Source organism: Myotis yumanensis, unplaced genomic scaffold (assembly GCF_028538775.1).
Source record: "Myotis yumanensis isolate MYYU_CA2020_CCGP unplaced genomic scaffold, mMyoYum1.0.hap1 SCAF_10, whole genome shotgun sequence".
Lineage (NCBI taxonomy): Eukaryota > Metazoa > Chordata > Mammalia > Chiroptera > Vespertilionidae > Myotis > Myotis yumanensis.
Genome location: NW_027223761.1, coordinates 78,736,306 through 78,763,937, shown reverse-complemented (window position 1 = coordinate 78,763,937; position 27,632 = coordinate 78,736,306). Strand labels below are relative to the sequence as shown.

General features: G+C 55.7%; 1 protein-coding gene across 3 annotated transcripts in view; it reads right to left on the bottom strand.

Annotated features, from left to right (window-relative positions):
- Positions 1-1,746: 1,746 nt before the first annotated feature.
- Positions 1,747-27,632, bottom strand: part of ZBTB16 (zinc finger and BTB domain containing 16) — a 185,484-nt gene continuing 159,598 nt past the window's right edge. For all 3 annotated transcript variants that reach the window (XM_070426081.1, XM_070426082.1, XM_070426083.1), the window contains exons 5-7: positions 13,652-13,822; positions 8,708-8,875; positions 1,747-6,929 (exon numbers count right to left, since the gene is read on the bottom strand). In XM_070426081.1, the coding sequence (XP_070282182.1) occupies positions 6,700-6,929; positions 8,708-8,875; positions 13,652-13,822 (569 nt within the window). In that variant the 3' untranslated portion in view covers positions 1,747-6,699. The remainder of the gene's footprint in view (positions 6,930-8,707; positions 8,876-13,651; positions 13,823-27,632) is intronic.

The window sequence follows — 27,632 nt, the reverse complement described above, 5'->3', positions numbered from 1 at the left end:
TCATATCTGGGTCAAAGAGCATGTAAAGCAGGCAGACCCTGGCAGCCACACAAAGCCCATTCAGCCGGGGCCTATTCACGCACGTCCTCTCCCCCCCAGCCTGCGCCGCCGCGACCCCAGCGCAGCGCCTAAGCCCCAGCTTTGATGTCCAAGAACAGAAAACGGCGATTAAATGTTGTTTTAAAGAGGCAGTGCTCCCTCCCTCCCATCTGTCAGGAGAAAGCGAAGGCCTAAGTAGGGAGGAGTGTGGGGGAGGGACGGGAGCCTGCGGGGGAGGGGTGAGGCCTGGGGAGCGCCCAGGACCAGAGAAGAAAGGGATGGATGGACGGCGTGGAGACAGGGGCTCAAAATCAAACCCGCTATGTTTTTTGGCAAAGGATTGTTTCCAAGATGAGAAATATGGGGAGAGGAAAATGAATGTGAGACAGAGACACAAAAGCAAAAACAAAAAGAGGACAACAAAAATTACACAAGAGAAAGAAGGAGAAAGAAGGAATGGAGACAGAGAAGAAAGATTAGGTGAAAGGAAAAGGGAGAGATGAAGGGAAGGGAAGAGGAGAGAGAGGAGCAGAGAGAAAAGGGAAGGAAGTAGGCAGACCGATAAGCCACAGGCTGGACAAGGGGACGAAAGGCCACTCTTCCAGTCCATGCCCGAGCCGGGCCTCCCTCACAGGCTGCGGTGCCGGAGGGTGCAGAGCGATGGCTCCTAGTGACCCCCAGTAACCAGGTCAGGTGGGCCCTGAGCACTGGTTCCCGCCCCCCCACGCCCCCCGGGCCTGCAGCCATCAGCGCGGTGTCCTGGGTTTTAGTGGAGATGGGTTATTGTGGTCGGAGCAGGGCAGGCAGGAGGCTCTGGGCAGAGGCACTGAGCCAGCAGGCCTCGGACTGGGCAGAAGTGGTTTCCTAGCTCGACAACAGGGCAAAGCTCCCAGCCCCAGGGAGGGGAAGGAAGGCCTCGAGAGGACGCCTTGGCCCAGAGACAGGAGCAGAGGCGGGCGGGTGCCCCCGAGTTCTGCGGGAGGGAAGGCTGCACTCATCCTGCTGCCGTGACGCTGGGCTCGCACACCTCCCACCTGAGCCTTCCCCGGTCCATCTCCCTTCGCCATGGGCTTGGCTGCCACGGACCCAGGGGCCTTACATGGGGTGGCAGCTTCTTGCTGAGAAATGTGTGGCGCTTGCTGAAGCTGAGAAGTAAAAATGTCTCTATTAATAAAGACCAGACGACAGCCCTGCCTCTGGAGTCCTGGAGAGACAAACCCAATTTGGTATCAGGAGGTTTGGATGCAAGTTCTGACTCTGCGACTCACTCATCAGCCGTTGTGATCCGGAGCAAGCTGTGCGGACACAAGCCCAGGGAGCCTCACGGCCACCAGACGGCCAGCTCCCCGAGGACAGGCACCCTGGTGCTGCCCAGCGCTGCTCCCGCCTCCCGCAGCCACCCGGCCGGGCAGCCATCACGGCCGGGCTGAAGGAACGATGACCCCGCGCCTGCTTCACACGCTGTGCCACGGGGCCAAGCGACAGCAGCGTCGTGCACACCGTTTCCTTACCAGTGTTAGAGAAATAAGTCGTGGGGTGGGTCTGTGCCGGTAAATAGGACACAGAAGTGACGCACGGATGAGGCTGAATGCGGGGCCCGGAGCTTTCTCTCCCCCTCCGCAGACGGAAATCTCAGTTCCTCTACGCCCCCTGCCCAAGAAACGGCAGAAAAGACAAACCAGTTCTTACAAACAGCGACACTTCGAGCCGGAGACAACTGAATTAACTTTATTCTCTTCTAACTGCAGATTCAAGGTATACAACTGAACATTGCTATTTTTCTTATGAGACTTATAAATAAAAATACAAAAAAATGTTCACTACAAAAAAATCTACTGTTAGTAGGATGTAAAAAATATTCTCTTTGCTATAGAAGGCACAACTTCACTTAGTGACACATGGAGAGAAGACCTGCAGCAGGAAATTCATTTTTTTTTCTTTTAAATGTCATCAGAACACTGGAATTACAAAGAAACGCATCCATCTACACGAAACGAAGGCAGAGGCGCAGAGCTCACCCAGGACCGCACAGCTTGGCGGGGACGGCTTCGGGGCAGGGGCAGATGGGGCTGGCAAGCACACCTGGGGTCCCCAGGCTGGGGCAGGGGCAGGGGCAGGGGATGGGGTGGGGGGGGGGGGGAGTGAAACAAACCAACAGAGATGAAAGGGGAGGGAAGAGGGACGGAGCAGGGGAAGGGAGAGAGAAGGAGAGAGAGAGATTTGTACAAAAAAGTAACCAGTATAATTGAAGAAACAAAATTGGGCAACCTCCTAAAATTAGGCTAAGAGGAGGTGCTGAGGTAGACATGAACTAGAACAGCCATGAATTAAAACACTATCTGTAACACAGAGCGATCGGACCGGCACTTGACAAAAGACAAGCCACGAAAACAAACAAACAACGAAACGCAACAGAAGACGCCCGCGCCGAAGGCTGGGCTTTGCTTGGTCCAGCAGGGCCGGGGCCCCAGTGCTTCGCTTACATACATATATATATCTCTATATATTTATCTTTATATAGACGGGTCGGAGGTCACGGCGCCCCGCCCCGGCACCGCCACCTGACAAAGGTCATGCGTGACACCGTGTGAACAAGTTCCAGGACACACGCCAGGGGGCGGGTACCCCGTCTGCAGAGCGGGCACCCGGGACTTGGGGAGCAGGGCTGCTGCCTACAGGCCGGTGGGGCCTGTGCCCCTCTCCCCAGCCTGTCTCCTGGCCCCTCCTGGCTGGCTCTGCCTCCCTCGCTCCCCCCGCCGGCCCCGCACCCATCGGTTTCCACGAAGGGTTCGCCTGGCCGTTTACTTCCTGCTGAAATATCCAGGCAGGTGCCGCCAGGAAGCTCCCCAAAGGAGGAAATGAGGCGGGAGGGGAGAACAGTGCCACAGGCCTCGGAAAATGAACGGACGGCTTCATCTTTTCCTGCTTCTGACGTCCCGCACTCTCACTCCTGCTGGGCTGGCCGGACCGGGCCACAGATCCGCCCCCTGCCGCTCACTCCCCTGGAGGAGGGAGCCCGAAGGCCCTCGCCCTCCGGGGCCTCCTCCATCCGCAGCCAGCAGCACCCCCAAGGGCACCACACACGGTGCAGAAAACTGCAGCAGGTTTTTTTTTTCCCTTTTTTTTCTTTTTCTAAACATGGAACACTGTTCAGGCACAAATATTAAACAAGTCCACATTGCATCCCTGGATTGTACTGAATCACTGGGTCCCCCAACCCCCTACCCACCCTGCACCCCAGACCCACCTTCCTCACATCCGTGGCCTCCTCCAGAGCAGCAACGATATTTACTATTTATATCTCTCTTGCTATATATCTCTCTCTATATATATCTGTCTATCCTACACACATAGGATTTTAATGCTTTGAGTGAGTGAAGGAGTGACAGGGAAGGAGCACGAGTGAGGGGCAGTGTCACTGGAAGCAGCGGGGACACGCCTGTGGGCGGGAACACAGGGGAGGGACTGTGACCAACCTGGACCCTGCAGACTGGAGAGCATGAGACGCTGGACAAGGCAGCAGCGAGCAGGGCTGTCCGCAGTCCACAGCCAAAGGCAGCAGGTGGCCAAGGGCCGGATGTCAGAGAGAAAGGGGAGTGAAGTCACTCAGACCTCACCTGGGGGGGAGCAGTCCCTCCCTCCCCCTGTCTCCAAGCCCCCTCTATCCAGACACAGCAAAACCTCCAGATAATCCCTGGCCCTCACCTTGCCCTTAGGCCTGGCCACGCGGCCCTGGCAAGATCGGAATTCTCACCTTCGTGAGCAGGAAGCCGGAAAGGAGGCGCGGTGGCCTCTGTCCAGGGTGTCTGAGGCTCTGTGGGGGCCAAGACACAGGTCTCCCACCCAGCGCCCGTCAGAAACCGCAGTCCGCCCCTCTCCCTGCCTCCCTACTGGGCTCCCTGGGGCCCGAGGTTTAGTACCATCCAGTGCTGCCCAGCAGACGCCACGCTGCCTGACCTCACACACCACACACAAGCAGCACACACACACACACAGAGGGACGTTTTGGTGGTGGTGGTGGTGGTAGTTTTTTTTTTGTCTTTTTCTTTTTCCTAAGCACATTACAAAAGGAAGGGCAAGGTCCTGCAGAACTGACGAAGGAACTGACAAACATTACAAAAATATCACAATTTGTAAGATTAGCTCCACCCTCTCAGCTTTTATGCAAAGGGGAGGAGACCCTGGCTGCTGGGCGGTGGGGCCAGGTGGGTGTCAGCCAGGTCTATGGAATAGTTTGATTTCTTTTCCTTCCCCACCAAAGCTCAATGACATCTTGCTGTTAACACACTGTCTCCTGGGACTTACAGATCTCGGGGCCTGCCAGTCCCCCTTTCTTCCCAGACTGGGGGGAGGAAGCCATAGTGCACAATGAATTCCTACAGACTGCTCCTCCCCAAAGATTTCCCTCTTCACATTATAAATAAAACTGCTCTAGTCACGGATTTCAAGTTTAGCTTTTTCCTTTCCCAAGCACTAACTCATTATTATAATTGCAAAGTAGCATCCTCCCTACTTGTCACCCCAATCAATAGTCCAGCGACACGGTCCCCCCAATGCTATACCCCCAACACAGTTTTTAAGGCCTTCAGATTGGGTGGGCAAGACTGGAGGGATGGGGCCAAGAGACGGGGTGGTCACAGCAGCACCCATCCCTCCGACGTCCCTATTCTCCTCACAATGCTTCTCCCCAAAACCGCTTCCCTAAACCACTTTTTAAAACCTAAGATAAAAACGCAGCCACAACTTTCTCCAAGAGAGAAAGGAAAGAAAATAACTTTCACAAATAAAGCATGAGACGAAACCGAGGGCCCATCCCACAGCGAACACAAACATGGCAAATGTGCTTTCCTAAGCTCGGGGCGGAGGCTGGGAGAGCGGGCAGCAGCGCCGCAGACCGGCAGGAGGGGACAAAGGAACCGGACGAACCTAAGAGGTAGCTTTCAGAAAACAACACCCCACCCCGGGCAACAGAACCCCGACTGGCGCATCTCTCGCAGCGGGGAAACAGACCGATTTGGGCAATGAAAATGCGCACAGAGGTGGGGTCGCACAGACACAAGGATCTGAATAGCACAAGCTCCCAGACCCAGCAAACTATAAGGAAGTGGGGGTCGTGTCCAGAGCGTTTTAGGCTGAACCGATGCTGGGCATGATGAGTTCATGCTCTGGGCAGAGCCAACACAGTGACTCCAAAGGCCCCCAATACACCCCCCTCCACCCACCTTCTGGGGACCTAGCCCCCCATTCAGGTCCCGAGGACTCGATCCTTCTGTGCAGCTCCTTCCAGCGGGGGAGCTGGTCGCTCAGGGATGGGGGGCCTTGGCCAGCTAACAGGTACTAAACCAACTATTAATTTACATAAGAAACAGAAAAGAACTCCCTCCCCATTCTTCCAACCCCCAACCAAAGAGAGAGATGCAGGGGTACAAAAGCTCACGAGGTCACGAAAAACTGAGGTAATTCAAGCACAACGTGCTACAGGGGATCCCGGACACACAACAGAAGTAACACAAGGCCGAAGCGCTTTCAACAACTCCCCCTCTTCCTGTGGCCTGGGGGGCGGAGGGGGCGGGTGGGGGGCGTGAGCCAGGAATTCTGTGCCTTCTCTGGACCTGGGTTTCCCACCGCGCTCACCGGGTCTGGGGTGTTTAAAAGGTCCCCAGAATGACTCAACAGCACCCCCTTGGCCAGTGCCCCGACTGCTGGCAGGTGCCCCCTTCTCCGGGGGAGGGCACCCCTGGAGAAGGACATCCACGTCTTCCCCGTGGACAGCAGCCCTTTCACGGATGCCTTCTCCCAGGGCCGGGACCAGGGGTGGCAGGGAGCCTTGTCCGGTGTTGGTGGGACCCATGTATTCGTATGTATTTAGCTGTTTTTCCAACTGGGAAGCAAGTCTCACTCATGGACAGGGCTTTCTGAGGGTGGGTCTTCCATTGGCTTTGTGTTCTCAGAGGCTAAGGGTGGGAGTGGGGCTCTGGGGTCGGACACAGATTCCCCATTAAGGAGCTGGGAGGGGGGGGGGCTGGGCACTCCCTGAACTGGAGGACAGGAGGCAGGGGGAGGCGGGGACCAGGAGCTGGGGGAGGGGCAAGAGCCTTGAGGCTCCTGGAGACCAGGAGGGACATGCAGATCGGCAGAGCAGAGGGAAGCAACAGGTGAAATGAGTGATGGGAGCGGAAGAGGCGCCCTTCCCCACACCAATCTGCCCCCAGCAAACCAGCTGCCACTCTCAGTGTCAGCCAGCGACCCAGTCCAGCCCCACCATCTGCAGGCCCCCCACCCGGGCCCCCCAGAGCCTCTATCTTCTGAGGAGGCTGAGGACGGCAGGCAGAGAAGGGCTCTGACCAGAGCACCCCTCGCCTTCTTCCCAGACTCCATTTCTGGACATAAAAGAGGGTCTGAGCAGAACAAAATCCCTTCCACCCCCACCCCAGAAATCCAGCCAGGAGAGGAGGGACGGAGGCCCGGGAAGGGGCCCGGCGGGGCGTCCTGGTCACCTGGAGCCCCAGAGAGACTCAAGGCCAGAGAGCTACCAGGTTTCCTTTTTCTTCCTTTTTTCCCTTATGTATAGACATGTATTTTTTGCACAATCCTTCCTCGACTTCCTCCTGCTCTAACTCCTCCTCTCGCTCCCGCTCCTCTGCCCCCGCCCGGCCGGCTTCACACGTAGCACAGGTACAGGTACGTCTTCTCTATCCTCCAGTCGGGCGGGATCTCCTCGGGCTTGTGGCCCTTCATGTGCTTCTGCATGGAGGACAGGCTGGGGCAGTACTCGGTGCAGATGGTGCACTGGTAGGGGGAGGCGCCGTTGTGCGTCCGCAGGTGCTTGATCATGGCCGAGTAGTCCCGGGAGCGCTGGTGGCACAGCTTGCACTCGAAGGGCTTCTCACCTGCGGGAGGAGGGAGAGCTGTGAGGGCCTTCCCTGGGGCACGCAGCCCTCGCCCACCCCGGTCACTCTTCCCAGCACCGTGGATGCACCTAGGATGGTAGCCCTAGTCACACCCGGCAGCTGAGCGGTTGAAATATGCCAGTGTGACTGGGGACTAGTCTTCAAGGTATTTCCTGTCACTGATTTAACAGCCGCATGCAGCCCACGGTGGTGGTATGCAGCACAGCCCTAGTCCCTGGCCTTCCTCTTCTTCATTCTCCCAAAGGAGCGGCATGGGGGTCTGGAACAGGGGCAGGGAGGCCCGAAACCTCCTTGGGGATGGCCCTTCAGCAGTTCCTTCCGGGGGGCCGGGCTACAGATGGTGGGGAGTAGGGGTGCGGTGAGATGAGGGACCTCACCCTTCAAACATCTGCATCTGGGCTTGTGCATCATCACAGGCTCTTAGAACCTGCGCCGGCCCCCGCCTTCCCTCTGGGGCTGGAATGGGGGACAGAACAGCTGGCGGCCTGGCCCCACGCTAGCTGGCGCCCGGCCTCCTGTTGGGAGTCCCCTGGAGCTGAGCCGAGGAGTGAGGGAACCTCGTTTCGATACAGTAATTAACTGGCCAGCCATCTCACTATCAATACTCCTCCATGCAGAGGGCCCAGCAAATAATGGAGTAATGAACAGCCAAAGTGATCTAACTATCGACCTGCTATTTACAATAGTCACTGCCAATGCATTTAATGATCCACCTGCCAGGCCCCATCCCCGACAAGGGCTAAGGAGGCCCAGGCCTCTGGGGACTGACTCTCTGGGTCACTCTGGTGGCCAGCAACGAGCACCCCATCTTCTCCTGTGGCCAATGCAAGAAGCAGAGCGATGACGACACGAGTCCTCTGCTTCCTGTCCCCTCTACCCACCCTCCCCACCCACAGAGGTCACCTGTCCCCTCCTCTGAAAGGGCAGCTACCTCCCCTCGTCACAGGAGGCTCCCCAGGTGGCGAGACGACCTTCCACTGCGTCTTATTCTCAGAGGAAGCCCTTCTGAGTGGCTACCTTCCCCCAACCAGTGATGGGCTGGTGACAGAACCTGCAACAACCGGTTCCGTGCAAACCTGGGTCTGTAGCATTTGCCATGGCCGCGCTGTGACTACTCCCACCATGGCCAATGCTAAGCCACCAAGGTGAGGCCACTGAACTTGCAGTTGGGAAGGGATGTGTCCCAGCACCCACCGCCCCCAGCTGGCAGTCCTGGGCACCGGGACGCTTCTGCTGGTCTGCCGAGGACCCCAGGGAAAAGCGTAGCTCATGTTTCTATTATGTAAAAAGGAACGTGAAGTCCCTTTGAAATGGCAAGACATTCTACACTTGGGTGTTTTTAATATATCTGCTCCTCCAAGCTCAGAACCCAACTCTAACTGATGACTTCTCAACCCGCATCGTAAGCCAACCCAATGCCCTCTAATTCCTACTCTGCCAAGTAAAAAACCATCCCAACCTTCACTCTCAGCTACTTGGGGAACCTAATCCGGGATCCACAGACAGACGCCATCCTGCGTGATCTGGGACCCATTGGCCGGGGCTGCCCGCAGGGCCGGTCTGGGCTCCCGGGAAGGGCTGTGGTTGAGTAGCAATGCCTGCCGCAGTCTTGCGAGGGGCAGTGACACGCAGGTCAGCACACAACCCTTAGCAGAACCTGCCCGACTCTTTCCTTCGGCCCTGACGTCTCTGGGAGCACCTGCCCGCCACCCCGCTCAGGTTCCGGAGCCGCTCCGTCCTGCTCAGGCCCTGGGTACCTGTGTGCACCCGGTAGTGCGTCTCCAGCTGGTGCTTGAGGCTGAACTTCTTGCCGCAGCCGTTGCACTCATAGGGCTTCTCGCCCGTGTGGATGCGCTTGTGGCTTTTGAGTGTGCTCTCATCCCGGAAGCAGCTGCCACAGAACTCACACTCGTACGGGTGGTCGCCTGTGGGGACAAGGGGCTGGTTCAGGGCTTTGCCTATCCCGGCCCCCACTTCAGGGGACAGCAGGAGGGTGAGTACCTGCCTTCACCACCTGCAAACGCCATTTAAGGTCAGACCCCCACCTCTGCCGGCCCCCAGGGCAAAAACAGGGAGACCTGTTCCCACGTGTCTGTACCTTATTGTGGCCCAGTGGGCACCCACGGACCAAGGGTCAGTCCCAGGGTAAGAGAGCCCATTTGCTTGAGATAAAAAGCAGTCCCCAGAGAGCAGGCCCCCACGAGGCTAGAGCAGGCATGGGGCTCTGAGACCTGGCTGTTCAGCTTCTCACGCTACCTTTCCTTCCTTTCCTCTAGGTCAGGGGCAAAAGCCACTCCCACCTGAGGACCTGCCCTTAAGAAATCCCTCCAATTTGGGAACAATGAGAACATTATTCCAAAATGCCTTCTGCCCCTTCCCTCCTCCACAGTTCTTCATGACTGTTCTCTCAGCTTGATTTTCTCTTCTCTCCCCGGAGAACTCCTAGTCATCCTGCAAAGCCCAGCTCAAAAATCACTGGCTTGGAAGCTTCTCTTTAGTCCCCTCCCCCAGCTCCCCAAGCAAAACGAGGTTTCAGTTTCTTCTCTGTCCCCAAAGAGAAAAAATAAGTCCCGCATTTTGTTCTTTTAGCAGCAGTGGCATAATTTTTATGACACTTCCTGATGAAAATGGCCCACATTTTTGAGCGCTCACTACTCCATGAAAACCTTCACGTGGCTCGTATCACGTAATCCCTACAAGAACATTACGAGAAAGGTACAGTAGGGCCTTGACTTACGAGTTTAATTCGTTCCAAGACCGAGCTCGTTAAGGAGCTCGTTAACTCAAATTACTCTATCAACTCAATGAAAAAATCGGCCGAGAGACAGCTGGTATCTCAAAAAACTCGTTAGCCGGGACACTCGTAAGTCAAGGCCCCACTGTATTACTATTATTCTCATTTTACAGATGAGAAAACCTGGATGCTTAGAGATGCTTAACCATGGTCCCCAAGGTCGAAGAGCTAGTAAGGAGTTGAATCAGGAGTCAGATTCCGGTCTGTTCCAGTTGGACATGGGACCGTCTCCGATGGCTAAGTGACAGGCTGTACTGACTCCACCGTCACGCCCACCAGGCTTCTAAATGGAAGCGCATCAGGCAAAGGGGAGCTCCGTTCACCCTGTGGCCTCAGTGCATCTCTGAGGACGACCCCGAGGGGCCCTGGGAAACGCTGGGCACACGAACCCCGGGAGAACTGCTTCTCCTCGCCTGGAATCCACGCCTGTCAGCCTCCTTCTGGGCATCCCAGGGTCCCCCCGAAGGTGAGAGGTTGGGTGGGGTTGTGGGGGTTAACAATTTTTCGTTTTGTACCCGAAGTGGGGGCTTTGGGGCTGCAAGGTGAAGACTCCAGCTACTTATTTATTACAGGAGCGAAGGCACAGACAATAAAGATAGATTGATCACCCCAGACTTTGTTCATGAATATTTAAATATCGCTGATTCGTCTTGTCACTGTAATTACAATTTCTCTGGGCTGCATCGCCAACAACCACAGTTTATGGTAAAGGATGGCCCACTGTATTTCACTTGTCCCCCTGCAGATGTGCGGGGCTGCCAACCGTGTAATGTCCTCTGCATTTCATACATTTTCTTCAGCTGCTGAAGGTTTAAGTCATCCACAATGACCTACGTTTTTTCATTATCCCCATGTCAAACTGCGTGCGTGCCTGGGCATAAATTGTCCCTCTCGTTATAGACTCGCATGCCTGTGCCTTCACTTCCTCTTTAAAATTATATTTTACTTTCTTCTCTCTCTCCCCTCCTCAGGCCGCTACCCCAAGCTCCCCCCTCTTGAATGCAGGCCCCTGTACCCACATAAATTCTCATCGGTTCTGATGGCTCTGAAGGGTTTTTTAAGGCTCTATGGGGAGTGGATGCTGCGGTCTGCCCACTGGCGAGCTCTCTCATGGGTGAAAGATTTGCAAGAAGCCCCCAGGGCATAGAGGGGAGTGGGGGTGGGAGGGGGAGCAACTCCACGGAGGAGCCGGATTGGAAAAGCTCAGGGACACAGCCGGCCTATGGGGCACGCCCGAGCGAGCAGGTCCAGTGAGGCCCTCGCACACAGACCTGGGCGGTTCTCAGCACCTGCCTGTCGCCAGCCGCCCGCCCCATCCGACCCAAGGGGAGGGCACGCCCACCCAGACCCTGGTCCTCCTTAGCTGGGTGAGGTCAGTCAGTGCCCGTGCCCGCGTGCCACTTCCTGTGCAGACGCTTCACATATCCGACTGCCCCTCCTTACTGAATCAGCAATGATTACGGCTTTAATCAAGGATTCAGAATCCTCATCAAGATATAAATAAATAAATAAATAAATAAATAAATAAATAAAGCCAGGGCCACGGGAGACTTCAGCCAGAGCCGGTAATTAAAGCGTACACCACAGCCACCCGGATGGGAAGCCAGTGTCTGCGCCGTCCCCTGCAGGGGGGGCCCTACGCGTTTAAAAACAGGGGGAAGACAGAGAGGCTTGTTTGATCAGATTTTTATGAATTTAATTATGAAGGGGATCACACGTTAAGTAAGTTTAAATAGGAAATCTCCAGAGTCAGCCAGGGAACAGAATCAGAAAAACTTAGAAGACACACACACACACTCCTTTGGGAACATGGCAAGGACCTGGTCCAAAATCCTTACCCTGAGAGTTAATTGTGACGGTGTTGCCATAATGTACACAAAACTGGCTTCACAACTCCAAATCCAATTTGTGGTGTGTTGATTAACTCTGTAGCCTCTTTAATGAGCTTGACATTAAGTACAGGACAAATGAGACTAATTAGGGCCCCCTCCGGCCTGCCCAGTGCACCTGTGACCTCAGCGGCCTGCCCTCACCTGCGGTTTCCCCGGCACCGGCAGGCCCTGCGTGATCCTCCCTATCCCAGCCCCTTCCCAGCCCCACCCCACAGCTCCTCGGGCCCCTCCACGCAGCACAGCTGAGAGCGTATTATATGACGAGCCGCGTGAATCAGGGATCCATCAATGCCAAGAGCGCGGCTGGACTAACTTACCAAACACAGCTGCGGATGCTAAACACCAGGCCCCAGCAGCAAACGGGCCAAGAACAGCGGAATATTAATGAGGCATTGTGTGGCTGTGCTCCGCTCCGCCTGTGTGCGGCTGTGTGTACAGGGCTCGCTGGTGGCCATCACTGAGTCTGTGCGTGTGCACAGGCGGTGCTCAGGTGCCATGTTTCCGAGATTAAGCAAGTGCTTCTCCCAAACGATGCCTCCTCCCCACGGGTCTGAGCCCCCAACGACACAGAAGCTTGCGACAGCTGAGAGCCAAGCTCTCTGAAGGGGCCTGAGCAGAGCTGGGCGTAACCTGGGTAGACTCAGTGGGGCTGGATGATTCAGGCACAGGAGGCTAGTGGCTGGAGGTGACTGGCCATCTTGAGACCTCAGTGGGGTGGTGTTGGCGGGAAGGTGCATGGATCTGCAAGGCATGCTTACGAGGCACCACACAGTCCTGCCGGCATTCCTTCCGCCTGAGCCCTTCTCGCCTGGCCCCACTCTCTGGGACCTCCCTGTCCTGTGCCAGCAAATGTGGTGATGCTCGGGCCACATGCTCCCCTGAACAGAGTGGCATCCAGAAGCGAGAGCCCAGGCAGGCTCTTTGGTGAGCATGCCCACGGCTGACAGGACCGGCTACTCAGTCCACGATAAAGAAAGCCCCTCCCTTGTCCGCTGAGCCCGTCGCCATGGAAGGCCTGGCCTGCACACGTAGTCCCGGGGCTGTGACAAGACTCGGGAGTGAGGAGAGAAAGTGCCCAACCACCTGTCTGTACACAGTTTTTGCGCCCTGTCCGACAGACAAGAACGTACACCCTGTCCCGATATAGAGCCTGCCTGCCTGTCGCCCTGGCCCCGCCCTCTCATCCCAAACCCAGCAGAGAACACACACAGCAGAGGCGTGGGCAGTCCTTTATCCAGTACGGTCAGCAGGGACCCGATTTTGTCTGAGAGAAAGGAAAGAATTTAAGTCACCCATCGCCTTACGATGGGATCCGGGCCGGTTGCAAGGAAGCAGACGCTCTTGGCCCTCAGGGACCAAGCATGCCACCCCCAAACCTACAGTGTGTAGCCTCGCTGACGGACAGCCTCTCCCCTCCCTGGCGTCTGGAACTGGCTAAGCAGAGACATGTCATGGCTTATCGTTTACTCCCCTAAATAAGGTTAAGGCCCCAGGATAGAAATGGCTTCTGTTATTGTGGAGCAATTGGGACCACTTCTGCAACATTCCCCTTGGAGCCCAAGGCTGACTTGGGGAACATGTGTCCACGGGGTGGGGGCCAGGGAGAGCAAAGGGGTGTGTGGCAGAGAGAACCAGAGACCAAGCAGGTAGGTTTTTCTGAAAATGTGTTTTGGGTCCACCTGCCTCAGAATCCCTTGGGAATATTTATTAACAACGCTGAAGTCTTGCATCTCAGCCCGTACACAATGAATCAAAGTTTCTGAGGGGGACCCGAGACTGCGTCTCTAATGAGCACACCCCTCTGTTGAGCAAAGAGAGACGGAGAACTCAAGTTCCCCAAGGTGGATGGGGAGAACCATCAGCATTTACCTGCACCGTGGAACCACCCCCAGCCCAATCCTTGAGCAAAGAGCTGGGGGCTAATTCTGCCCAGCACCTCCACTTCATGTGTTTGGAGGTAAAACCAGACACTGGTTCCCTGAGACCCTGGCCCACCCATCACCTGGCTGGCCTACCTGTGTGTGAGCGCAGGTGGCGCTTGAGGGCGGTGTGGCTGGGGAAGGTGCGGTTGCACTCGCTGCAGATGTAGCTGCGCACGCCCGCGTGGACCTCCATGTGCTGCTGGAGGGCGCTCTGCGCCTGGAAACGCTTCCCGCACAGCAGACAGAAGACAGCCATGTCTGTGCCTGCGGGAGACAGAGCCGGGAGAGCCTCAGGAAGCTGAACGCAAGGCCATTCTCTACCCATCGAGGCTAGCGCAAGGGCCCGCGTCAGGACTGGTGCCCTCAACCCCCGCGCTCAGGGGCAAACCCAGAGGCGGCCCAGGACAAGCAACGTCGATGGAGCACCCAGGATGTGATCCAGTGGGACAAAATCAACTCCCTCCCGGTACCATGACACCCAAAGTCTAGTGGAGAAAGAGAAGCATTGATAAAACATGTCGCAGTAGCAAATGGGAGTTGGCAGTTCTATGGAGTGCTGTCGAAGGCATGGTACCGAAACCACATCTACCAGAGGGCCTTTGCGGAGTCTGGGGCAGGAGGTGGGATGTCAGGGTGGCCTCTGTGAGGATAACAATAACGGAGATAACATCTGCCAGCCATTGCTCAGTTGTAACTAATTTAAAATCGCATCACCAAACCGTAGGCGCTGCATCCTCACCCTTCAGATAAGGAAAGCGAGGCGCGGCGAGAGAGAAGCGCTTGTCCCGAGTTCCATGCAGTTCCTGAGCGGCAGAGCCAGTGCACCCGGCACCGGGAGGGGGTCCCCTTCCCCTTCCGATGCCGCTTCTATCAGACCCGATGCTGCAGTCATTAAAGCACCCATCTTAAGGGTCCATTCACTCAGCAAAGACTATTTCAGTGCCTTCAACAGGCAGGGCCCTCTTTTTGGCACTGGGGCTGTCACCATGGAAAAGGATACAAAGCCCCTGCTCTCATCACAGATGCCACCCAGCACACGGGGGGCGGGGGGGGGGGGGGGTGGCGGAGACCATTCCTGGAGGACACAATAGTAGCGTGAACGCTCCAGGCTGGAGAGAAGCACGCAGGTCGGAGGACCAGACAGACGAGCGGGGCAGCTGGGAGGCAGGGAGAGGGGAGGGGAGCCAGAGCAGCAGGCAGGGCCAGGCCGTGTGGGGTCTTGAAAACCATATTAAGAGCCTTAGGTTTCATCCCAAAACCAAAGGGAAATTTTCAAAGGATTTAAGCTAATGAGGAACATGAGATTTTCGTTTAACGCAGTCCAGCCATTTCTGTGCGACCCGGGGCACAGGTAGGCAGGCACCCTCGGTAGGTAGGCCCTCCGAGACTGGCCGCCACTTCCTGTGTGTTTGAGCCCCTGCACAGTGCTGCTCTGAGCCACGGCCTCTCCGGGTGCAGCAGCCCCTGAGGAAGCTACGACCCGTCTGGGTCCTAACTGGTGGCTCACTGCCCACAGCAGGCATTCGCATCCCCTTTTTACAAATGGGAAAACAGGTGAAAAAAACTTGCCTAAGGCCACACAGGGAGAAAGAGGCAGAGCTGAGGTCTAAAAATGCCGAGGTCTGTCTGGTGTCAGAAACCACAGGGCTGGGCCCATGTCTACCTCTGAGGCTGCCACCTGTCTGCCCGGGCTTCTCCGGGAAGACAAAGCAACACCAGCAGCAGCCAGCGCCAGCCCGCGGGTCCAGGAGCTCCATGCGCCCAGGGCTCGCCCAGCAATGCTCAGGACCTGGGCGGGAGGGGTGGCTGGGGCCGAGTCACAGGCATGGCTCTCTGCTGGACCAGGGAGATGCTGAGGTCAACCAGAGAAGGGCACCCAGGCTATTGGGGGACACCAGTCAACAAGCACCCCGAGGACAAGGCAGGGCGGCCTCGAGAGGCTCTGAGGCGATCGGAGAGACTTTCTCAATGGCTCTGAAAAGTGAAGAGGATTGAGAAGCGAGGACTAGGAGGTGGGGCACTGGACTCGGGCTAAGGAAACAGCACAAGCAAATTTCAGGGCAGGCGGGGACAGGAAGAAAACGCAGCAGAGCCCCTCCCGGGGCCTCCCCACCCCCTTCCTGGGACATCCAGCAAGGCGTGGGGCTGCCTCTGGCCACTGATTACACTGCTCTAGGCCCAGAGACACAGACCAGGAGGCTCTCAGGCCCCGCATGCACTCTCCCCAGCCTTGTGTCTGGATACCAATAGCTGAAAGAATGAAAAAATATCTGAAAAGAAAAAAGGGCAGGGGAAATGTGGAGGAGACACCAGGAAAGCTGTCGGTGCAGCAAGTTAAAAATCGAGACCAGATCCGAGTTATTAACCAATTTGCTATAGTTTCTGCCTAGCTGGTTGTCCGCATGTATGATGAGTCAGGGCAGATTCTATTACACTGGGAGATTAAGCAAATAAATGCTGGCTTTTGGAAACACATTAAAATGTGGGGCTATGAAAATAAAATTATCTAGAAAATTATATTAGCAATTCATTAGCTGCCGGGTGATGTGCGGCGGGGCAGCGTCAGAACACGGCTCCAGTCCACGCGGGAGACGGAGGGGGCGCGGGCATCCTGGCTCTGTCACATCCTTGCCCTGTGACCTCAGCACGTCCCTGCGCTCCTCTGGGCCAGAGCATGCCCACCCCGTGCCCTGCTGCCCGTGGCTGCTGAGAGCATCCAATGAGATACGCGTGTGAAAGAGCTTTACAGCTATAAAGCGGTGGCAGACCGGTGCCAGCCCAGACGACGCCTCCGTCCGAATTAGCAAGTTGTGCCTCTTGCTCTGGGCAGACACGGATCCTCGCTCGCCTGGGCGCACAGCTCCGCGAGCGCAGCGGGCTGGATGCCAGCCGCCACCCCCTCAGCCCGGCGTCCTCAGGCCGCGGCCTACCTGGCCACGGCGCACGCAGCCTGCACCGCACACAAGCCCAAGTTGTTTTATCCACTCTGGGCTGCTTCTTCCAGGAAGCTGACCCTGCAGAAGGCGTCTTGGCCGAGTGGCACCATTTAGCACTCGGTGCCAAGAACACCTTCCTGGGAGCCCTGGCGCTGACAGCACGTAAAAACCCCGCATTGCATTTGTTTCTGACAGGAGGCTCTGCCTGTTTGATTGTGAGCCCTCTAAAGCATGAACTGTTCTCTTTATCTTTACAGAGCACAGGGCCTGGCAGAGAGCGGGCACTCAAGGCGTGCCAGGAGCAGGAAAGAGCGAGGAACTGTGGGGCGATCACACAAGGCAGAGGGGCCTGGGCGGGAGGCATGGCACGGAGGCAGCCGCTAGGGCTGGCCGAAGTGCAGACCCACTGCCGAGAGCTTCCAGCCAGAGCTTCCATTCCTCCTTGGAATGAGTAACGCAAAGCCACCCACAGGCGCTGACCGCTGGGGCCCCTCATGTCCGCGTGGTGTGCTGGGTCGGACGCCCAGTTCCGGCTCCACGTCTGACTCTACTGCTCAGGCCGCAGAAGGACGGGTTTTACATATCACACAGTGAGGCAGCGGGAAGCCCCTGGTTCCGGGCCCGGGGCGGCCCTCCCTGGCTCCGGGCAGCTGCTGCCGGGCCTCCTTCCCCCGTAGAGGAAACAACGTTTGAAACTAGCCAGCCCTTTCCAGCACCAACTGCTCAGTGCTGTGATGAGGCAACTGACGGACGTTTCTGGGTCCGCAAATCCTAGAAGAGAGTTGTTTCCTATCAATCTGTAAACTTCAGTGTAAATCAGATACGTAAGTTAGCCTTGGCCCCAGGAAACCATTTACCAGGTCAAACCATAGCACTTCCTGCGCGGGACTCCGAGGGTGTCTGCCAGGAGGGAAGCTGGACGAGGAAGAGGAAATGGGGGTGGCAGGTTGAATCAGGGGCTTCTAGGTGAGGTGGGCAGGGTCATGCAAATGCCCACCCCATTTGCTTCCATTCCCGCTCTGGAGAGGGCGGCCACCGCACTCCCCCCTCCCCCCCCGCCCTCCACGGGCAGCAGGCACAGCCAGCGTTGGCTGCATGGCATGTACGGCTCACAGACTCGCAATTGAAAACGAGTTTAATTTTAGCAAAAAAACATGGGAGAAAGCCAAGGCCCGGGTGGAAGAGGAGGCAGGAGGGGGTGACAGAGACCAGGGTGCTTATTTCACCCAGGTGATGACTGGGTCTGAAATTACGAGACACAAAACCCCTCGTGTTTATACACCTGTACGATTTCCATACCAATTAGCTCTCTCACAGGAAGGAAGGAGCAGGAGCAGAGGCACACAGCTGGGGAGAGGCTCAGGTGCTACACCTTGCAGCAAGGCTCTTATTATCTCCAGCTAGAAGCCGTTTCTTAATCAAAGGAGCAGAGGAATCTAAATATACTCTGGCTTTTTTTGGTAAGCCGGCAGTGACAGTGGTGTGTGTGTGTGTGTGTGCGTGTGCTGGAGCATGTGCGTGTCCATGCACGTGGACCACCACGGGCTTCCATGTCCGACCCCCCGACCTCCCCCACCAAAGGAAGAGCTGCTTCCCCGCCAGCCCAGGAGCTTCTCCTCCCAGAGGAAGAAAGTATCAAATTTAGGGGTGTGAGAAGATTCACACTGCCACCTCCCGGCTCCTCCCCGGGCACTGCTGTTAAAGATGAGGTCAAGACGCAGGCACTGTCCACTGCGTGGGAGAAAGAGACAGACAGAGACAAGCAGCCTGGGGCTGACTCACACTGAAGGCAGGAGGCTCTGTCTGCATCTCAAGAGAATGGGGAGGACAGGCGGTGTGTGTGTGGGGGGGTACTTGGGGGGGGGGGCAGGGAGGAGACAAAAATGAACCGAACACCCAGCCCATGACACCTGGCCTGCTGCATTTGGCTCCCCGTGCCATTACGTAGGGACTACCCGAGAAGGGGCCAAGAGCACCCCCTCTGGTTTTCCTCTTGGACATAAGTTGCGCTCCTGCACGTCCTCAGAAAGCTAGCTACGTGCACAGTGCGGGCCCAGACTGCCAGCCCAAGAAGGTGTCAACCCACTGACCCCTGGAGCGACGGTTGGTAGAGTTCAAGCCAAGTCCTGCTGTTCCATTACTGCCCACTGCCTCCCTCCCGGGAGGGGTAGAGAGGCCGAGCAAACACCTCGAGAGCTTGTCTCAAACCAGCTTAGCTGTAAGCCTGTGCATGGTGCCTGTCTCCTGCATACAGTCACTTACTGCTGGGCATTTTCCCATGCCCACCCTGATCGGGGCTCACACCTGCAATATGGCTGTGCCCCCTGACCGGGAGTCGAACCCGAGACCTTTCCGTGTACAGGATGACACCAACCAACGGAGCCACACTGGCCAGGGCTGCTGGGCACCTTGAATCAGTTACATCTTTCCAAACCAAGCCAAGAGCTAAAAACCTGAGCATTTACCCTTCTCGACAATTTCAGCCTTGTCAATGCCAGTCTCTTTACCCAACCCTTCCCACCCCCTTTTCCTTTCATTCTTATCTGCTTAGAATCTTGGAAGGCACCCTATACATGCACATAGCCTTCTATTTCCTCAAGGGAGAGGGGGTGGGAATGTGTTCCTAGGCAGAGAACTCTTTTTTTATTTTATTTTTTATTTTGATGTATATTTTTACTTTTTATTTATTTATTTATTTTTATTGCTTAAAGTATTACAAAGGGTATTACATATGTGTCCTTTTTTTTTTCCCGCCCTTGACAATCCCCTGGCTAGGCAGAGAACTCTTAATGAACAGCCAGAAAGGGGAAGAGTTGGAGCAGCTGATTCAAATTTGTTTTAATACTAAGCCTTGGATGGGTGTGTGATTACGTCTCAAAGCACACACATGTAGGCATGCAGGCGCGCGCGCGCACACACACACACACACACACACACACCTCAGTCTCTAGGGAACGGGGGCTCATCCTCAGGCAGCAGCTAGCGACTGGCTCCCAGAGACCGCATTTGTTTAGCAGCGAGCTGCAGGCACCAGCACTTTCATTACTCGGCACCTCCAGCTACAGTAAACAAATCTGTCAGCTCGCCAGCTCATTACGGTGCACCCGGACACGCGGGATTTATTGAGACCCGCACAATAAAATAACATGAATGGATTTGCTAATTTTGTCAATCACTCCCACAAACCAGCCAGGAGGGAAGAAACTGGAGGAGGAGGACAAGAAATGGGGTGGGAAGTCAAGGAAAGGGGGTAAGAAGGAGGGGAAAGTGGAGTTTGGTTCGCAGGAGAGAGTTCACGGTTAAGGTGGAGCCCGGTCTAGGCTTTGCTGCCCGGTTACAAGACCATCTCCCCAGTTCCACCTACTTCCAGCCAGGACACCTTTTTCAGGTGAGGGGGCAGGCAGCCCTGGCCGCAAAGGGGCCAAAGGCAAATTCAATTGGGAGGTGCCACACCCTGGCCTGGCTCCCTGGCCGGCCTCACTGATGGGACTAGCTCCTTGGGTCCTGTCGCTCTGCGTGCGGGGGGGGGGGGGGGGGGGGGGGCGACACACTAAGGAATCGAGGGTGGGAAGCCCCCCAGGGAAGCAGCAGCTCCTCCACATGAGAGACTAGCCTCTTGTGGTACCTCCCACCCACAGCCCCTTCCAGACACATTCCAGAATGAATCCAAACTTCTACCAAGAGAGCAAGGAAGGCAAGGGCGTGCGCGCATGCGTGTGCGTGCTGGAGGGGCCGGGGTGGGAAGTAAATCCGGAGAAGTATGCGGGCCTATGGTCTGTAACTTTCAAAATGACAGCAGGACTGGGGCAAAGGTCACGAGGTCCCAGGCCTTAAGCACCTCCGCCAGCTGTGGCGGTGCGGCCAGGAGCCCGCAGGATGCCCGCCTGGATAAATCAGCGGCACGCAGCACCCGCTGGGGCTGAGGACAATGGGCCCACTGGGGTTGGGAGGCAGGACAATGGGGCCCAGCCAGCGCGCAGGCCCGGAACAAATGTGCCCTGGCACCATGGGGCCCCATTTGTGAAACTAATTGGCCCACGATTGAAAGACTGGACCCACTTGAGCAGGTCCGGGAGGAGAAGGCGCCCACAGTCACCTAACCTGGCCTGTCCTGGGGATCTGCATCAGCTGCTGCTCTCAGGTAACTCCCTGTGCGGAGGGGTCAGTGCCTCTGAGCCGAGGCCAGTCTGGGAGAAGATGGCTGGGGGGTGGGTATCCTGCTATATTGGGGGACCCACTTCTCCTCCCAAGATGGAGAAGAGAACTACCTTCCTCAGAGTCTCTACGCTGCTTGCTCTGCAGGAATCAAGTTCAGAGGAGAGAGACCTGTCTACTTGCTGGGTTCCCAAGCCAATTGCTCTGCTTCCCTCATTGGGGGGAGGTGGGAGGAGCAAACAGAGCTACAGTGGGTTCCTTCCTCAGTGCCCCTCCCTGGCGTGTGCCCAGCTCCGCCTGTGGAGGGTGGAGGCCTACAGCCGCACTGTAAGGAACTGGGTCCCTCGGTCTCTGACTCAGCTGGTCCCCAGGCTTCTGGGGAAAGAACCCCGAGTGTGAGGTGGGCAGTCTGCCTGGCAGGTGAAAGGATCAGCGAGGGAAGTCATCCCGCTGCTGTCCTCTTCCCCGTCCTTGCCCGTGACCTTCACTACAGGCTCCAGCTGAAGGGGTGAGAAGCATGGAAAGCACTGGAGGCTTCAGCTGGAGACCTGCCTTCAAGTCCTGGCTCAGTGACTAGCTTGCTGTGCATTCTTGGGCAGGTTACTAAACCTCTCTGGACCCGCGTTTCGGCACTGGAAAAATAAAGGTGAAGGAAATGATTCTTAAAGGGCCTCCCCCAGGCACACTCCCGCAGCCAGTGGTTCTGGGCCTACTGAAGGGGGCGCTGAAGACGGAAAGGTCCTCTCTCCCACCGAGAAGTCTGCCTTCTACGGCCTTCCTTTAAAGAGAGACTTCAGTGGGAGCACCATCAAGCTCCCAGAGGAACAAAGGCAAGGCAAGAAAGATTGAACTTCTCTGAGCATCTGCTAGGGGCCAGTGGGGTCTCACTCCGGCCCTTCTTGGCAGCTCTGTGAGACAGGGGTTTCGGGAAGATGGAGAAAGCAAGGCTGGACAGAACCTGCCATGCCCTCTCTCCCAAGGAACCACCTGTTACCTGCTAGTACCTCCAAGAGCTGGCCATACACCCAGGACAATCCTTGAGTCTCGGGGTCTGAGGGTACTTGCTCCCCTCTCTGTGCTGGGGCAGGGCCTGGCTGCTGGGGTGGGGATGGGGAACAGGGGCTTTCTCTCTCATAGCCCCAACACCGGGGTGACAGACAAGACACCCAATGACCAGGCATAGAGGGTGAGCCGAGAACCAGCCCCTCCGAATCCAGTGTCAGGTCTTTAACGTAGTGCCTGGCACATAGTAGGCACTTACATTCTGAGCGGTGGGAGGGCACAGAGGGTCCCCCTGCAGGTGAGCTTCAATTTCCTTATCTGCACACTAAGTACCAGCAGGTCGCTCTCCTCTCTTGTACTGTGCACAGGGTATTTTCTACAGACACTCGCTGTCGCCGGTTCCAGGCACCCACCGTCAGCCCGAGGCCCCTGGGGAGGAACTGGGGCCCAGAAGAGGAGTCTTTGGGGGAAAAATGAGGCTGGGGTCTTATTTAAGATTTCTCGTAACCCCCAGTGTGTTCCCGAGACTGTGAGGTGAAGGCAGAGGGGGGCACATAGAAGAGAAGGGACAGATGAGGACAGACAGAGGCAGGACAAAGACCCCGAGACAGAAGAGGGTGGGGAAGGGATGGGATTGGGGAGATGGAAATTCAAAATAAAATGAAATACGGATTGTTTCAGAGCCATTTAAAGATCTGACAAACATTGGGCAATGAGAAGAAAACCTGCCCCCTATAAATATAACGCAACCAAACCAAAAAAACAGAGAAGGGCGTGTTCATTTTACTGACATTTTAATGGTTCCTCTCCTTCCCCCCCCAGAAGATGATTACAAATTAAGCAGCATTTAAACGCTTTTTACTGTCAACAATTAAAAGCAGGGCGGTGAGCCTGAGAGTGTGGTGGCCATTCATTCCCACGGTAACCAGGCTATCAGAAGCACCGCCAGACCTTCGCGTACTGTACCGCACACAATGGCCAATCGGGGAAAAGTGCGCACTCCGCTAATTTTGCAGGAGATTCGGAGCAAATTAAAATATGAAAAGCTCCCGCACAAAGGTTGGTACCAAGAGTGAGGGCAGGTCAGGTCAAGCTTGCAGAGTTCAAGTCTTAGAAGCCACCCCATTTAAGCACAATCTGACCACACCTGTGTATGGGGTGGGGGGGGGGGGGGGGAGAGAGAGAGAGAGAGAGAGAGAGAGAGAGAGAGGAAGAGAGCTCTAGGCCTGACCCCCGGCCTCAAAACTGGCCAGGGAGTGGGGAGGAGGACAGATACACCAGCCGCCCCATCCTGGGCTTCAACTGTGGGCCCCAAGTCCAGCAACATCCACCCAGGTGCACCCTGCCAGTAGCTATTTCACGGCCTTCCCTGCTGGGCCACAGGTAGAAGCGAGGTGATTTTAACGTCACTCTGCTCAGAGGAAAGGATTTCATTGTAGGGTGGACCAAAGGAACAAATTTAATTTTTCAGAAATCAACTGTTTTTTCACCGTCTACACGGTCACCACCAATTCAAGCCCAACCCTGCCCAACAGCACCAATCCTCACGTCTTTCTGAAAGAAAGATGTAACAGCACCCAGTCCAGTTACATCCCAGTACATTTTATGGCTAGGACTTTCTGTGAGCCAACTTAATATGGGTTCTAAGAACCCAAATCATCGCAGGTACCTTTTAGAACAATGGAACCATGAAATCTCACCCCCAGATAGAGGGGAGCGAAGGATTGAAAAGGAAAAGGAGCAGAGGGGGGTGCCTATGGGATGTAGCTACCAATTCCCTTTCCAGTTCTTCAGAGGGGAAGGTGGAAAGCAACAGAAGCGAGCGGGCTACCAGGCGGAGAGGGAGAGGCTGGGACTGGAAGCAGCGGGTGCATTTCTGTGCCGTAAAGTTTAATATGCAGGAGGGACGACGGAGAAATAAAAGAGACACGTCCCCTTTAAAAGGAAATATAATTTACAGTGTGCAGCCAGGCGGCCCATAGTTTCAATCTCGTTTACTATAGAGAAAACTCTGCTAGCTGTTCTCTATCCCACAAATCCGATTTAATCAGACAAGCCAGCCAGCGTGGCTTGGAGTAAAAACGGATAATTAGTAAACAGAGAGCTACTCCAGTGCTTCATTGGCATTCGAGTTGGGCTACTGTGTCGCATTTAAAATGCAGTCTGATGAAGTTTACAAAATCAAACCATTTGTTACTCCTATTGAAGAGGCTTCAGGCCACTTGCAATTAAATTGGAATTAGTGCTCAGAATGAGACACAGCAAATTCATACTAAAAAGGGGTCTGACTTTGAGACATTCGCCTTCAACAGTTTTCTGTGAGCGTGTGGGTGGGTGTTACTAAAAGACTCCTCGCTCACCCTGACTCGGCAGGGCTCCCCGACTTGGTGAGCTTGGCCCCCACAACCTTCCGCTCTCTGGGGCTGGCTGTGGGGGAGGAGGCAGCGGGGAGGGGAGGCCAGCTGACTGGGGAGCCAGGCCCTGCATCTCCCCGGGAAGATACTGTACCCGGGAGAATGTGTTCCACAAAGGACCATATGGCTTCCTTCTGCATGGAGCCTTTGGACAAGGGGGTGGGAGGGGAGTGGGAAGCTGCCAGAAGGCACCCTTCCAGGGGCACTGGCCCTGCCCCCCTCAGACAGCAGGCTGGCGGCTGGGGGAGAACAGGGGCACCTTCCCCCTGTGGTGGTGGTGGGGGGGGAGTCCTGCAATGCTCCTGCCTCCCCTCCCTCCACAGCCTGTGCACAGGGAGGGTTTGTGTCACCGAGTGCTACTCCTCGGTGCACTCCTGGCCCCGCACACGGTCCTCCCAGCAGAAAGGGTGGGCGAGCTCTGCCCCGAAGGACTTGTTAACCCAGAGCCCACACACCTCCCACCTGCCCAGGGTTAGGGTCCAACACGGCGGTGAACTCGAGGGAGAAATAATCACCTCTTTATTCCCACCAACCTCTAGCTGCGATTTAGCAGTTTCTTCCGCGGGGAATGAAAGCAGCAAACCAGTCATACAGCCTGTACTTGCGACTTGGTCATCGATATTTTCATACTGCATTGGAAAGGTTGCAAGTATCTCAGAATACCTATGCAAACCATCGACATCCGAGGAGCGGTTAACAGGATCACACATACTCACTACACATGAAAAGATATGTTGGTACCTGTAGTCCAGCTCTCCATTGACAATCACATGTCTTTCACTTTACATATTCGGAGAAATTACTCCGAGGAGGGGCTCACAGATTTACAGACCTCCCCAGGGCCCAGGCCACAGCTGCCACAAACCCTGCTCTCCACGACACAACCTGGTCTGGGGGCTGGGGGTTGGGGGTTCTTGTTTAATGGGTACAAAGTTTGGGAAGATGAAAAATGTTCTGTGGATGGTGGTGATAGTGATGGGATTGTACTTAATACTACTGAACTGTAATCTTAAATATGGTAAAATTGTAAATTATATGATACATATATTTTACCAAATTAAAAAAAAAAGGGATCCTTAGTCTGGTCAAAAGTCACTTGTACCTCTCCCACCCCTCTGCTGCCCACAGGTGTGGAGCCTGGACTCCCGTTTCATGGGGCTCAGCTTTTCCGCCTGCAGGGGGACAGCACTGAAGGCGGGGCTGTCCTGTGTGGGTCCTGCGGCAGGAGGCTGGGGGGGCAGGAGGCTGGGGGACAGCCAGGCGCCTGGGATCTGAACCGCCAGCCTGGGGAGGGGCAGTCGCTTGGAGGCCAGCGGTTATGGTCTCCTCCTCCTCCGGCATGAAAGGCACCTGAGAGCAGGGACCGCATTTCTTTTCCAAACCCTGTATCTCGTGGATCCGACAGGTGTTTGGTGAGTATTTCCCGGATGGAAGGACGCTCCAATGGGCAGAGGAAGGACTCAATAAAGGAATTTCTCTCTTTAGACCCCAATCTCATCTGTACCATAAAGAGGGGAGACTCTGTGATCTTTTAAAACCCCCTCAGCCCTCAGGGGCTCGCCATGCTCGGCCGCTGCCGCCCCTGACCCCGTGTGGCCCCCAGAACTAGACAGTGGGTGGGGTGTACACAGGCGGGGGACAGGTTGACTGAGGAATCCTGAGGGTGGGGCCATGGTCCTCAGGCCCAGGACTTCCCTGTGGACCTCAGGGGTGGCCGCACTGGCTCACAGGCCTCATCCCTGCCACCCCGGGAGGGTGAGCTGGGGGTGGTAGGGGTACCGGGACAGTGAGCGAAGATGCGCTGAGCACACGAGCAAGGAGAGGCGGCCACGGAGACCCAGACCCGAGGAGAGGCTTTTCCGTGGTGTCAGGCGGCCGGCAGTGACTTTTACCACCTGAAGGGGAACCTGCTCTTAGGGGGGCGGGAAAGGGAGGAATCTGAGGCAGCCTTTCCCATTCCCCCCAAATCTGAACCTTTCCCAGGGAAAGGAGGTGGGGCATCCGACAGGCATGGCCTGGGCCGCAAGGCCATGCAGGTGGGGGGTGCCCTCACACCACTGAGGGCACTGGCCCTCCCCTCCCATGCCTCACACACACACGTGCACACGCCCTTTACATTCTGAAGGCGAGTCTGAGAGAAGCCCCAGCCTCAGGCTCTAAAAAGGAAAGAAGCTAAATGTCCCCTAGTGGTTTGGGTTCTTTCCTGCCCTGTAGGTTTGGTTCCTAAGTACCTCCCCTTTCTCGTCCTCCTCTGGGGGGTCTGGGCTGCAGCCAGGCTGGCCCCAGAGCAGATGGGAAACCTTATGGTTCACGCTCTCATGCCACGTGCACCCCGCACCCTGGCCACAGACAGCAGCCAGAGGACACACCTCTGTTCTCTCTCCCCAAAACCAGGATCACTCGATTGCAGAACCTTCCGATTCTGTCTTCCCCTCCCACTGACCACGGACCTCCATTCCTCTCTCTGGGGGGCAGCACTTTTACTTCCCTTGGGAGATTGTACGGGAGTTGCTTGTAGCATCGCTCACTCACTCACTCATTTACACACCTAGCATTTCTTGAGTTCCAATTCTGCGCAGGCGTCAAATGCCAAGGCTACAATCTTAAGAAGACACTTCTCTCTTCCCCTCCCCCCCCCCAGAAGCTTACAGTTTAAAAAATATAGAGCAAAAAGCCAGGACTTTGAAACCAGACAAAACCTGGGTTCAGATCTTGGCTCTGCCATCTATTTACTAGCTACAGAACCAGATGCAAATTTCCTGCTATCTCTGTATTAGTCATAATATCCACCAGGCAAGGCTGCTGGGAAGATTATAGATAATATATGAAAAGTGTCTACCACAGCGCCAGATGGCAGGGGATCGAGAAATGGCAGCCATTTTCAACCTTTTTCATCTCAGGACACAAACTAATTACTAAAATTCTGCGGCACACCAAAAATTTTCCTTTTTGCTGATCTGACCAAAAAAAGGGGGGGGGGGTGTATAATTTTGATTTATTCATACCAGATGGCTATTGTAGTGTTGGCTGTTGTCATTTATTTAAATCTGACAATCTAAGGGAGAAGAGGTCAGTGCCCCTGACTAAGCAGGTATTGCACGTTGTGAAGATTCTGCGGCACACTGGTTGAAAATCGCTGATCCGGTGGAAGGGGCGAGCCGTGGAGTCAGGCATGTAGGAAGGGACCACGTGGTACTTGAACGCAGGTGCCTTGACCTAAACAGCCCCCTCCGGGAGGTGCTTCCAGAGAACACTCGGCCTTTCACCACCAGTGAGAGCAGCTCCTCTTCAGTATTAAACTTAAACCTCCTCCCCACCCTTCAAGTTCTCCCATGCAGTTACTCTCACCAGAACCATTCTTGGATTTCCTAACATCCCTCTCAGGCCCTTCCTTTCCTTACTTTCTTCATTCAGTCCATAGCTCAAGGCCCATGTTTCAACCGCCAGCGGCCGCCTTGTGGATTCCTGAACTTCTTGCCCATTATCCTTCCAATGCTCCCGTCCATCCTGCCAAACCCTAGCTTGGGTCAGTCTCACTCATCCCCTTCTCCACTCCTGGCTGCCCAC